Source organism: Ranitomeya variabilis, chromosome 5, assembly GCF_051348905.1.
Source record: "Ranitomeya variabilis isolate aRanVar5 chromosome 5, aRanVar5.hap1, whole genome shotgun sequence".
Classification (NCBI taxonomy): Eukaryota; Metazoa; Chordata; class Amphibia; order Anura; family Dendrobatidae; genus Ranitomeya; species Ranitomeya variabilis.
In genome coordinates, this window is record NC_135236.1 from 585,862,015 (window position 1) to 585,875,170 (window position 13,156).

The following is a 13,156-nucleotide window of genomic DNA, read 5'->3' on the forward strand; positions in this document are numbered from 1 at the left end:
TACTGTGCCTCTCTAAGCTGAGCGCAGAAACCAGGTACCGAGAGCCCGAGGCTGAGGGGGACTGCAGTCCCCACGGCAGAACCGGAGGGCACGAAGCTAAAAGGGACTTGCCCACATAATACCTGAGGTACAGCAGCAATCAGAATCCAGAGTCACCGTGAACAGAGACCCAAAAGAGACGGCTCAAGTTGCCTACCTTGCAGGTACTGTCCCTGGACAGGGAAGAAAGAGGGCCTTGTTAGAGAACTACAGGCAGCAAGGAACCACAGACCAGCGCATAGTGAAAGGCTCCCTAACTGACCCGTCAAGGGGATTTCCACCTGTCTTCAGGCTGCCTGGACTCCAGCTACACCTGTTACCGGTACCCTGGACTGAGGCTGAATACCATCCTGAATAACCAGGAAAAGACTGCAACCCTGTGTCCCCCAATTATTTGCGGCATTCACCATCCCTGCCAAATACACCGCTTCACCTGTGGGAAGCAACACCATCTTTGCTGCAGCACCATCGCCCCCAGAGGACCCCTTTAAGCACACAGGTGGCGTCACGAACTTTCCTTATTTCTACAACCTCTTTAAAGACCGTCCCTTTTGCCTGGGCGCCCAGGGCCATGGACCGGACCCGGTACCGAGTACCCCACGTCCCTGACGGGCGACTCACAAATGTAACAGACAACAGGTACAAATGATAGGCAGTTAGCAAGACAACCCCTACATCTGCAGGGGGTGACCACGGTGGCGCAGTGGATAGCACAGCAGCCTTGCAGCGCTGGAGTCCTGGGTTCAAGCCCCACTAAGGACAACATCTGCAAAGAGTTTGTATGTTCTCTCCGTGTTTGCGTGGGTTTCCTCCGGGTACTCCGGTTTCCTCCCACATTCCAAAGACATACTGATAGGGAATTTAGATTGTGAGCCCCAACGGGGACAGCGACGATAATGTGTGCAACCTGTAAAGCGCTGCGGAATATGTTAGCGCTATATAAAAATAAAGATTATTATTATTATTATTATTATTTCTCTGTTCTCATCCTTTTTGGCTGTTGTTTTGTTCACTTTTTTATTTTGTCATCAATGCGAGCTGTGGCAAGAAGGGTAATCTGTGTCTGTCAGCACAGTGTGGAGAGCATGGAGCAGATACCAGGAGATAGTCAAGTACACCAGGAGGAGTGGAGGGGGGCTGTAGGAGGGCAACAACTCAGCAGCAGGACAGCTACCTACTCCTTTGTGCAAGGACAAGGAACAAGAAGAGCAGTACCAGAGACTGCTCAGCCCAACAACGTGCAGGGCGATTGGCATTTGCCAGAGAACACCAATATTTGCAGATTCAATATAGGCGCCCTGTGGTCTTTACAGATGAGAGCAGGTTCACAGTGAGTACATGTGACAGACATGACAAGAGTCTGAAGATGCCGTGGAGAGTGTTCTGCTGCCTGTAACATCCTCCAGCATGACAGGTTTGGCAGTGGGTCAGTAATGGTGTGGGGAGGCATGTCTTTGGAGGGCCGCACAGCCCTCCATGTCCTATCCAGAGGTAACCTGACTGCCATTAGGTATCGGTATGAGATCCCCAGACCCTTTGTTAGACCATATGCAGGTGCTGTAGGCCCTGGGTTCCTTCTGATGCATGACAATTCTAAGCCTCATGTGGCTGAAGTGTGTCAGCAGTTCCTGAATGATGAAAGCATTGATACTGTGGACTGGCCAAACCTCAATAGGATATTAATTTTGATTTACATTGATTATTTTTATGTTTTAATGTTCTCAACGCATTCCACTATATAATGAATAAAGATTTGCAATTGAAATATTTCATTCATTGATATCTAAGATGCAATATTTTAGTGTTCCCTTTATTTTTTGATCAGTGTGCTTGGCTTATTCACCATCACCCCACTTGCACCATTCTGTTGGTCCCTGACTGTTTTCTTACTTTTTGCTCTAGACAGGTTTAGACACCATTTGAGTGCTGTGGTGAATGACTGGCTGCGCAATCATTTCTGTACAACTGAAATAGGGTAGTTTTGTGCCATGTCATAACATAGAAACAAAGGTCCCAAATCATCACAGTCAGGGGTGTAACTATAACAGGTGCAGGGGTTGCAATCGCACCCAGGCCCTGGAGCCTAGGGAACCCTAAAAGTCCCTTTGGCCTATAGAAAGACTATTGCTATTAAAGATTTAAAATATTTGGGGGCCCCGTTGGAGCTTTCGCATCGGGGCCCATGAGTTTCAAGTTACGCAACTGATCACAGTGTTTGTAATGCCGATGTTTGTGGACCCACTGCGCCTCAGGCTGGGCTTACCCTGCTGGGGCATGACTAAGGCTACGTTCACATTTGCGTTGTGCGCCGCAGCGCACAACGCAAACAAAAACGCGGCAAAACGCACGCTAAAACGCTGCGTTTTGCGCCGCATGCGTCCTTTTTGGCCGAAAGTTGGACGCAAAAAAAATGCAACTTGAAGCGTTTCTTGCGTCCAACGCTTGCGGCCATGCGGCGCAAAACGCAGCACAACGCATGTCCATGCGCCCCCATGTTAAATATAGGGGCGCATGACGCATGCGGCGACGCTGCGGCGCCCGACGCTGCGGCGCTGACCGCAAATGTGAACGTAGCCTAAGGGTACCGTCACACAGTGCCATTTTCATCGCTACGACGGCACGATTCGTGAAGTCGCAGCGTCGTATGATTATCGCTCCAGCGTCATAGACTGCGGTCACACTTTGCAATCACGGTGCTGGAGCGATGCCGAAGTCCCCGGGTAACCAGGGTAAACATCGGGTTACTAAGCGCAGGGCCGCGCTTAGTAACCCGATGTTTACCCTGGTTACCATCGTAAATGTAAAAAAACCAAACACTACATACTTACATTCCGGTGTCTGTCCCCCGGCGTTCTGCTTCTCTGCACTGTGTAAGCACCATAGCCGGAAAGCAGAGCGGTGACGTCACCGCTGCGCTCGCTTTCCGGCCGGCAGGCGCTCACAGTGCAGAGAAGCTGAGACGCCGGAGGACAGACACCGGAATGTAAGTATGTAGTGTTTGTTTTTTTTACGTTTACGCTGGTAACCAGGGTAAACATTGGGTTACTAAGCGCGGCCCTGCGCTTAGTTACCCGATGTTTACCCTGGTTACAAGCGAACACATCGCTGGATCGGTGTCACACACAACGATCCAGCGATGTCAGCGGGTGATCAAGCGATGAAAGAAAGTTCCAAACGATCTGCTACGACGTACGATTCTCAGCGTGATGTCTGATCGCAGTAGCGTGTCAGACACAACGATATCGTAACTATATCGCTAGAACGTCACGAATCGTGCCGTCGTAGCGATGAAAATGGCACTGCGTGACGGTACCCTAAGAAACTACCTTGTGTTCACTGGAGCCTCTGGTGGTGGTGAGGTTAGCCTTGGCTGCAGGTAGCCACCAGGTGCCACTCCAGGGCAGTCACCGGTATAGCAGCAGTTGAGCAAAGAGTCAGAGGACGGGTATGGGGAGGAAGGCGGAGGCTAGACAGAGATGAAGTCAGATGGCCCGAGGTCAGGGCAAAGGATCAGAAAACTATTCCACTGTTTCAGGAGTTCAGGAACCGTGAGGTCCAGGCTAGTAAACAGGCCGGGTTGCTAATGATAAGCTGGATACCATCTCTCCTAATAAAACAAGCAGGGCACTCTCTTTCTCCCACTTGCTCTCCCTCTCTTTGCTTCTCCTCACTGCTGGTGACATATCTCCCAATCGTGGACTCCCACAGCTCATACCCTCCTACCGCTCCCTATCTAATATGAACTACCGCAATCTTTCCAACATAAAACCCATGCCCCTAACACCCATTCCCCTGCTCCCTCTCTCTGGAGCACTCTGGAATGCCTGCTCCATCTGCAGTAAGCTTCATGTGATTCACGACCTCTCTCTCTCTCACAATCTTGCCTTTCTCGGCCTCACAGAAACATGGCTGACACCCTCTGACACCGCATCCCTTGCTGCACTGTGTTATGGCGGCCTCCACTTCACCCACACTCCTCACCCCGGCAACAGACATGGTGGAAGTGTGGGTCTTCTCCTTTCCACTGCACCTTCAACCAAATCCCACCTCTACCCTCCCTTATCCTCCCCTCTTTTGAAGTCCACTCTGTCCGCATCTGCTCTCCCTCTGACCTCCAATTGGCCGTCATTTACCGACCTCCGGGCTCGGCCACTGCCTTTTATTGACCAGTTCTCTACCTGGCTTCTTCACTTTCTTTCCACTGACATTCCCACTATCATCATGGGTGACTTCAACATGCCTACTGATACCCTTCAGTCAACAGCATCCAAACTTCTGTCTCTCACTTCATCTTTCGGACTTACTCAGTGGTCCTCCGCAGCCACCCACACAGTCGGACGTACACTAGACCTGGTCTTCACCCATCTCTGCTCTCTATCTAACTTCACCACCTCCCCTCTTCCTCTATCTGACCACCATCTACTCACATTCTCATCCCTGTCTTCCACACCTGTCACCCAGGTCCAGCAAAATGCGCACCCCCGGAGAAACCTCGCACACCAAGACACCCACACACTGTGACTCTATCCTACCACTGGCATCTATATCCTCACTCCACGACCCAGACGGTGCTGCTGCTTTCTACAATGCCACTCTTGCATCAGCTATTTACACGGTCGCCCCTCTCGTTCATGGCAGAGTGGGACGTATCAATAGACAACCCTGACACAATAGCATCGCTAAAAAGCTCCGGCAAGTGTCCAGGATTGCAGGGTGGTGTTGGCCTAAACCATAAACTTTACACTTGGAGAGAGGTCAACAAAGCCTATGATGAAAGGAACACCATTCCTACTGTAAAGCACGGAGGTGAATTGATGATGTTTTGGGGTTGTGTGAGCTGCAAAGGCACAGGAAACTTGGTTAAAGTTGAAGGAAAGATGAATGCAGCACGTTATCAGCAAATACTGGAGGCAAATTTGCACTCATTAGCCTGGAAGCTGCGCATGGGACGTATTTGGATGTTCCAACATGACAATGATTAATTTAGGCCCTAACGTAAAAGATAATTTTATTATTAAAAACAGGCAAACTAAAGTAACAAAAAACACACCCCAAAAAATAGTGCTCAAAAAAATATCCAAAAACTTGAGGGGAACCCTAGAAACCCCTACCTACAGCATCTATATTGTCCCCTACCTGGCTGCGGAGGTAGACGCCCTATGGGGGAACGTTATGGCGCCCCCGCTCAACGGTGGCTGACCCTAAAGGCCCTGATGCACCCTATTGCCACTAATGAGAACCTCTACCCACAAACTAAGGGGTCCTCTACCGCTAAACAGAAGACTATCTGTGCTAGGGAGAAGCTAGGTCCCCAAATGAAAACATTTAAAAACCATGTATGAACACAAGGCGCATATAGATAACAGATGATCCCGCAGTTTAGAAGAAAGCCACTGTTCCAACCTGAATAGTTTAGATACCACTCTTATAATAGAGTAAGGATCACAAAATAGCCCGTATATTCCACATAGGTATAGACAATGAGAATACTCTTGCATTATTATTTTGATCCTCTGTATATCAATCAAGTGCTTAATAGCACAGATACCTTGCATACAAGTCAACATGTGTGGAATACAGTAATACTCACTCAAAAAGCTTTTTGCTATTGATTATTATATATGACACACATCATCTTTGCATCGGCCTCCTGATGAGCCTTAATGGGTGAAACGCGTCGAGGCGGTTAATAAGAATGGCGTATGGGGAACTACCGCAGTTAGATCCTGAGATGAGTATTACTGTATTCCACACATGTTGACTTGTATGCAAGGTATCTGTGCTATTAAGCACTTGATTGATATACAGAGGATCAAAATAATAATGCAAGAGTATTCTCATTGTCTATATCTATGTGGAATATACGGGCTATTTTGTGATCCTTACTCTATTATAAGAGTGGTATCTAAACTATTCAGGTTGGAACAGTAGCTTTCTTCTAAACTGCGGGATCATCTGTTATCTATATGCGCCTTGTGTTCATACATTGTTTGTAAATGTTTTCATTTGGGGACCTAGCTTCTCCCTAGCACAGATAGTCCTCTGTTTAGCGGTAGAGGACCCCTTAGTTTGTGGGTAGAGGTTCTCATTAGTGGCAATAGGGTGCATCAGGGCCTTTAGGGTCAGCCACCGTTGAGCGGGGGCGCCATAACGTTCCCCCATAGGGCGTCTACCTCCGCAGCCAGGTAGGGTACAATATAGATGCTGTAGGTAGGGGTTTCTAGGGTTCCCCTCAAGTTTTTGGATATTTTTTTGAGCACTATTTTTTGGGGTGTGTTTTTTGTTACTTTAGTTTGCCTGTTTTTAATAATAAAATTATCTTTTACGTTAGGGCCTAAATTAATGATTTATACGTTTCCCTTGATATATATATTCTACAAGGTATTCCAACATGACAATGATCCAAAATAGGCCACAGCAGAACAAAGTGAAGGTTCTGGAGTGGCCATCTCAGTCTCCTGACCTCAATATCATTGCGCCACTCTGGGGAGATCTCATGCGCGCAGTTCATGTTAGACAGTTGAGGAATTTACAGGAACTGGAGGCTTTTTGCTAAGAAAAGTGGGCAGCTTTACCATCTGAGAAAATAAAGAACCTCATCCACAACTACCACAAAAGACTTCAAGCTGCCATTGACGTTAAAGGGGGCAATTACACGGTATTAAGAAATGGTTTATGTAAACTTTTGGTCAGGGTCATTTGGATGTTTTGGGCTGTCATGATTTAAAAAGCGAAACCACAGTAGTTTGACAAATGGCTTCACCCAACCACTAACCATGAATGGAGAAAAAGTTTTGGTGTTATCATTCTTATTCTCTGAAAAAAGGCCAAGAAAACAAAAATTCTGCTGGGGTATGTGAACTTTTAAGAATGAGATAGATTGATATATACTGTATCTATATATTAGTGACATCTTTATATCTATTCTATGTGTATATATCTACTCTAACCTGTCATGCTGTGATTTTACAGATGAATTGCCATCTTTTCATCTACTTCTGTCTAATATTTGAAGAATATTTCCTTTGGAAACGATGTGTAAATGACAGAGAATTGCTCTGTGTAAAAGCTCATGTTAAAATCGCATTGCAATCGGACGTAAAGCTGATGCTAAATGTGAAAAATCGGATTGTACTCTCTTGACTCTCGGCAGTGAGACTCGGATCAATTTTTTTTTTCATACGTTTAGTGTGATTCCAGCTTTAGTATATACCGTATATACTCAAGTATAAGCTGACCCGAGTATAATCCGAGACCCCTAATTTTGCCCCCAAAAAATGGGAAAACTTATTGACTCGAGCATAAGGCTAGAGTGGGAATTGCAGCAGCTACTGGTAAATTTCAAAAGTTAAAATAGATACCAATAAAAGTAAAATTAATTGAGACATCAGTAGGTTGTGTTTTTTGAATATCCATATTGAATCAGGAGCCCCATATAATGCTCCGTAAAGATCATGATGGGCCCCATAAGATGCTTCATATTAAAATATGCCCCATATAATGCTGCATAAAAGGTTAATGATGGCCCCACAAGATGCTCCATAGAATATTATGCCCCATATAATGCTGCACAAAGGTTGATGGACCCCAAAAATAATATGCCCCTTATGCTGCTGCGATAAAAAAAAAAAAGACATATTCCCCCCTTGTCGCTGGGGGTCTGGTCCTGAGCAGGTGGGGACACCAGTGCGCTATGGGGGCCAGGTGCCGGAGTCGCTGCTGGCTCAGGACGCCGGCACTTGCGATATTCACCTGTCCCCATTCCATCGCCGCGCGCCGCTGTGTCTTCCGGGTCTCTGCAGTGACTGTTCAGGCAGAGGGTGCGCACTAACCATGTCATCGCGCCCTCTGACCTGAACGTCACAGCCAGAGGATGCGAAGACAGCCCAGCGGTGGAACGGGGACAGGTGAATATCGTATGGCTTGCCTTGCTTCTCCCATGATCTCTGGTGTGCGCTGGCAGCTTGTTCCTGTGTTCAGCGGTCACATGGTACCGCTCATTAAAGTAATGAATATGCATTCCACGCCTATGGGAGTGGAGTCGCGTCCATATTAATTACTTTAATGAGCAGCACCATGTGACTGCTGAACACAGGAAGAGCTGCGGGTGCCGGAGACCATCTGAGAAGCAGGGAAGTGCAGAGACCGCGCTGGGAGCAGGTGAGTATGATGTGACTCCTGCCCCTCCCCCGCCACTCCACTGGGACAATGACTCGAATATAAGCCGAGGGGGGGTACTTTTAGCCTAAAAAAAAATGGGCTGAAAATCTCGGCTTATACTCGAGTGTATACAGTAACTTTAGTAGTCAGTGGCCTTTTACAAGACAAGCGTTCAGATTGGACATCCCAAACATATTAGGAGGCATGTGTTTCTTAAACGGAACCTGTCACCTCATTTTTCGCATATAAGCTGCGGCCACCGCCATTAGGGGCTTATCTACAGCTTTCTGTAATGCTGTAGATAAGCCCCCAATGTAACCTGAAAGAAAAACAAGTTATATTATACTCACCCGGGGTCGGTCCAGTGCTATCCGGGTCCGATGGGCGTCGCAGGTCCGCGTCTGGCGCCTCCCATCTTCATACGATATCGTCATCCTCCTTGCTTCATGTCACGGCTCCTGCGCAGGTCTACTGATTTGCCCTGTTGAGGGCAGAGTAAAGTACTGCAGTTGCTGGCACTAGGCCTCTCTGACCTTTCCCGGCGCCTGCGCACTGCAGTACTTTACGCTGCCCTCAACAGGGCAAATCAGTACGCCTGCCAGGAGCCGTGACAGGAAGCAAAGAGGAGGACGTCATCGCATGAAGATGGGAGGCACTGCACCCCTTCTGAGGAAGATTTTGCCATCGAAACGCGCGTCAAGGGGGGTACGTTGGACGGAACTGAACTCTTGGTATTTATATTTATCTGCGGTCTTTACCTTTGCTACTCTACTTAGTTCCCTTGATCTTTGATATGCATGACACTGTCCCTGATTGCCCTTAGGGGATTATGCACTTTATACTCCATTACGCATTTTTTCCTGAGGCCAATCGTGGAGAGAGGAACTCCCAGATACATGTGTGTGATGTATTAAGTATTTTATATCTGACTTGAGACTATTTTGGCTATGAGCACTATGCACTTTACTCTGTATTTACCTATATGCAATATTAAACTGTGCTTCAAGCGAATGATATTAAATTCTTTATCTTGGATGTAATACACGTGGTATATTTATACCCAGGATACTGTCATCATACATGTTCCGTCCATGTTTCTTTCCATCCTGTTTTTTCAGTTTGCTCTTATCTCCTTAAAACATTTTAAAATTTGTATTTTCAATAAAGACATTATTGATTCTTTACGCTGTGTTGGGAGACTTTTGTTGCTAGTTTACAGAATTTGTGGTTGATTACGGTCCTCCGTACTTTTGAGGCTATTCGGTTTGGTTTACATCGGGGACTTATCTTCAGCATTACAGAATGCTGTAGATAAGCCCCTAATGTTGGTGGCCGCAGCTTATATGTGAAAAATAAGGTGACAGGTTCCCTGTAAAGATTTTGGCTCATTTTTCAGATGATTTTTGTCCACCTCAAGAAATGTACTACATTCAGTTACTGCAGCACATTTCTGATGTAATTTACCCTACCTTTGTGGAGTAAATTATGATGAACATGTTGGCCGTACTCTGCTATCCGATATCCTCTCAACTTTTAGAAAAGTGACAGCTTTGTGGAACTGGTGTAAAAACGCCAACAAGTTGCAGAATTTCAGAGTTTTACGCCAAAATTGGGCCTACGGATTTTCAAACTTGTTAGATGTGAAGAATTCTTAGTTGATATCAAGTTTATTTCTTGTTTTTAAGGACTTCTCTCGGCAGAGGCAGAGCTTGGTTGCACCTTTCATTGATGCAAAAGAAAATGGCTGATTACTTGCAAGTTCTCATTGATCACAAAAATCTACTCAGGTAATCTTCGGGTAGCATAAGCAACATATTCATGTTTGTTCCTGGTGAAATAGGTTTCAAAAAGTTTTTTTTTGCTTTAAAATTGCTGAAATAGATTATTGTTAAAGGCAATAGAAAAATGCATAGACCAAACTGATCATTCTGTCATATCTGGGGATCTGCGTACTAAGGAGCAATGGCACAACAAATTTTGTGGTCCATTTTTTCTGTGAAAGAAAAAAAACCTTTTCCTTCCACACTCCATTAATTCATGTGAAGCACCTGAAGGGTTAAGGTACCTTCACACGAAACGACTTTGTAATGATATCGCTAGCGATCCGTGACGTTGCAGCGTCCTGGCTAGCGATATCGTTTAGTTTGACACGCAGCAGCGATCAGGATCCTGCTGTGATGTCGCTGGTCGCTGAATAAAGTCCAGAACTTTATTTGGTCATCAGACCGCCGTGTATCGTTGTGTTTGAAAGCAAAAGCAACGATACCAGCGATGTTTTACACTGGTAACCAGGGTAAACATCGGGTTACCAAGCGCAGGGCCGCGCTTAGTAACCCGATGTTTACCCTGGTTACCAGCGTAGAAGTAAAAAAAACAAACAGTACATGCTCACCTGCGCGTCCCCCAGCGTCTGCTTCCTGACACTGACTGAGCGCCGGCCCGAAAGTGAAAGCACAGCGGTGACGTCACCGCTGTGCTGTTAGGGCCGGAGCTCAGTCAGTGTCAGGAAGCAGACGCTGGGGGACGCGCAGGTGAGTATGTACTGTTTGTTTTTTTTACTTCTACGCTGGTAACCAGGGTAAACATCGGGTTACTAAGCGCGGCCCTGCGCTTAGCAACCCGATGTTTACCCTGGTTACCCGGGGACCTCGGCATCGTTGGTCGCTGGAGAGCGGTCTGTGTGACAGCTCTCCAGCAACCAAACAGCGACGCTGCAGCGATCGGCATCGTTGTCGCTATCGCTGCAGCGTCGCTTCGTGTGAAGGTACCTTTAATAAACGTCTTGAATATGGTTTTGAGCAACTTGAGGGGTGTAGTTTTCAGAAAGGTGTCACATTATTATTATTATTATTATTATTATTATTATTATTACTTTTGGGTATTTTCTGTCATATAGACCCCTCAAAGTCACTTCAAATGTGATGTGTTCCCTAAAAAGTTTTTTTTTGTAAATTTTTTTGGGAAAATATTCAATTGCTGGTCAACTTCTCATTTATTAACTTCCTAGCCAAAAATTATATTTCATAAATTGTGCTTATACAAAGTAGACATGTGTGAAATGTTATTTATTAACTATTTTGTGTGACATAACTCTCTCTCTCTCTCTCTCTCTCTCTCTCTCTCTCTGGGTTAAGGGCATTACATTGGAAGTTTTGAAAATTGTGAAATAAATGGCAGTCATATCGAACAAATATGACCACCATCATGAAGAACAATATGTCTCAAAAAAACAACCTCAGAATAAGTGAGGTCCATTGAAGTGTTCCAGGGTTATTGCCTCATAAAGTGACACTGGTCAGAATTGTCAAATTTGGCCTGGTCATAAGGGTGAAAATAGGCTCAGGGATGAAGGGATTAACATTATGTAATATTTAACGGGGAAGTGCAGTTGAGTGTTTTTTTGTTTTGTTTTTTTTTTCTACTGTAAAATGGATTAGACACAATTTTTCAAGTTTAACCCTTTAACGATCGTCGATTTACCTTTTAACGGGGCTGTTAAGGGTACTTAACCCCTTAAGCCCCGAGGGTGGTTTGCACGTTAATGACCGGGCCAATTTTTACAATTCTGACCACTGTCCCTTTATGAGGTTATAACTCTGGAACGCTTCAACGGATCTTGGCGATTCTGACATTTTCTCGTGACATATTGTACTTCATGATAGTGGTAAAATTTATTCAATATAACTTGGGTTTATTTGTGAAAAAAATGGAAATTTGGCGAAAATGTAGAAAATTTCGCAATTTTCCAACTTTGAATTTTTATGCCCTTAAATCACAGAGATATGTCACGCAAAATACTTAATATGTAACATTTCCCACATGTCTACTATACATCAGCACAATTTTGGAACCAACATTTTTTTTTTGTTAGGGAGTTATAAGGGTTAAAAGTTGACCAGCAATTTCTCATTTTTACAACACCATTTTTTTTTAGGGACCACATCTCATTTGAAGTCATTTTGGGGGGTCTATATGATAGAAAGTAACCAAGTGTGACACCATTCTAAAAACTACACCCCTCAAGGTGCTCAAAACCACATTCAAGAAGTTTATTAACCCTTCAGGTGTTTCACAGGAATTTTTGGAATGTTTAAATAAAAATGAACATTTAACTTTTTTTCACACACAATTTATTTCAGCTCCAATTTGTTTTATTTTACCAAGGGTAACAGGAGAAAATGGACCCCAAAAGTTGTTGTACAATTTGTCCTGAGTACGCTGATTACCCATATGTGGGAGTAAACCACTGTTTGGGTGCATGGCAGAGCTCGGAAGGAAAGGAGCGCCATTTTACTTTTCAATGCAAAATTGACTGGAATTGAGATGGGACGCCATGTTGCAATTGGAGAGCCCCTGATGTGCCTAAACATTGAAACCCCCCACAAGTGACACCATTTTGGAAAGTAGACACCCTAAGGAACTTATCTAGATGTGTGGTGAGCACTTTGACCCAACAAGTGCTTCACAGAAGTTTATAATGCAGAGCCGTAAAAATAAAAAATCCTATTTTTTCACAAAAATGATCTTTTCGCCCCCAATTTTTTATTTTCCCAAGGGTAAGAGAAGAAATTGGACCCCAAAAGTTGTTGTGCAATTTGTCCTGAGTACGCTGATACCCCATATGTGGGGGTAAACGACTGTTTGGGCGCATGACAGAGCTCGGAAGGGAAGGAGCGCCGTTTGACTTTTCAATGCAAAATTGACTGGAATTGAAATGGGACACCATGTCGCGTCTGGAGAGCCCCTGATGTGCCTAAACATTAAAACCCCCCACAAGTGACACCATTTTGGAAAGTAGACCCCCTAAGGAACTTATCTAGATGTGTTTTGAGAGCTTTGAACCCCCAAGTGTTTCACTACAGTTTATAACGCAGAGCCGTGAAAATAAAAATTCCTTTTTTTTTTTCACAAAAATGTTTTTTTAGCCTCCAGTTATGTATTTTCACAAGGTTAACAG

At 45.1% G+C, this 13,156-nt stretch overlaps 1 protein-coding gene across 6 annotated transcripts in view; it reads left to right on the top strand.

Moving 5' to 3' along the window:
* Positions 1-13,156, top strand: part of LOC143776536 (RUN and FYVE domain-containing protein 1-like) — a 531,317-nt gene that overhangs the window by 72,007 nt on the left and 446,154 nt on the right. For all 6 annotated transcript variants that reach the window (XR_013215861.1, XM_077265993.1, XM_077265994.1 and 3 more), the window contains exon 4: positions 9,885-9,986. Coding sequence is in view for 5 of the 6 variants with exons in the window: in XM_077265993.1 (XP_077122108.1) it covers positions 9,885-9,986 (102 nt within the window). In the remaining variant the exon portion in view is untranslated. The remainder of the gene's footprint in view (positions 1-9,884; positions 9,987-13,156) is intronic.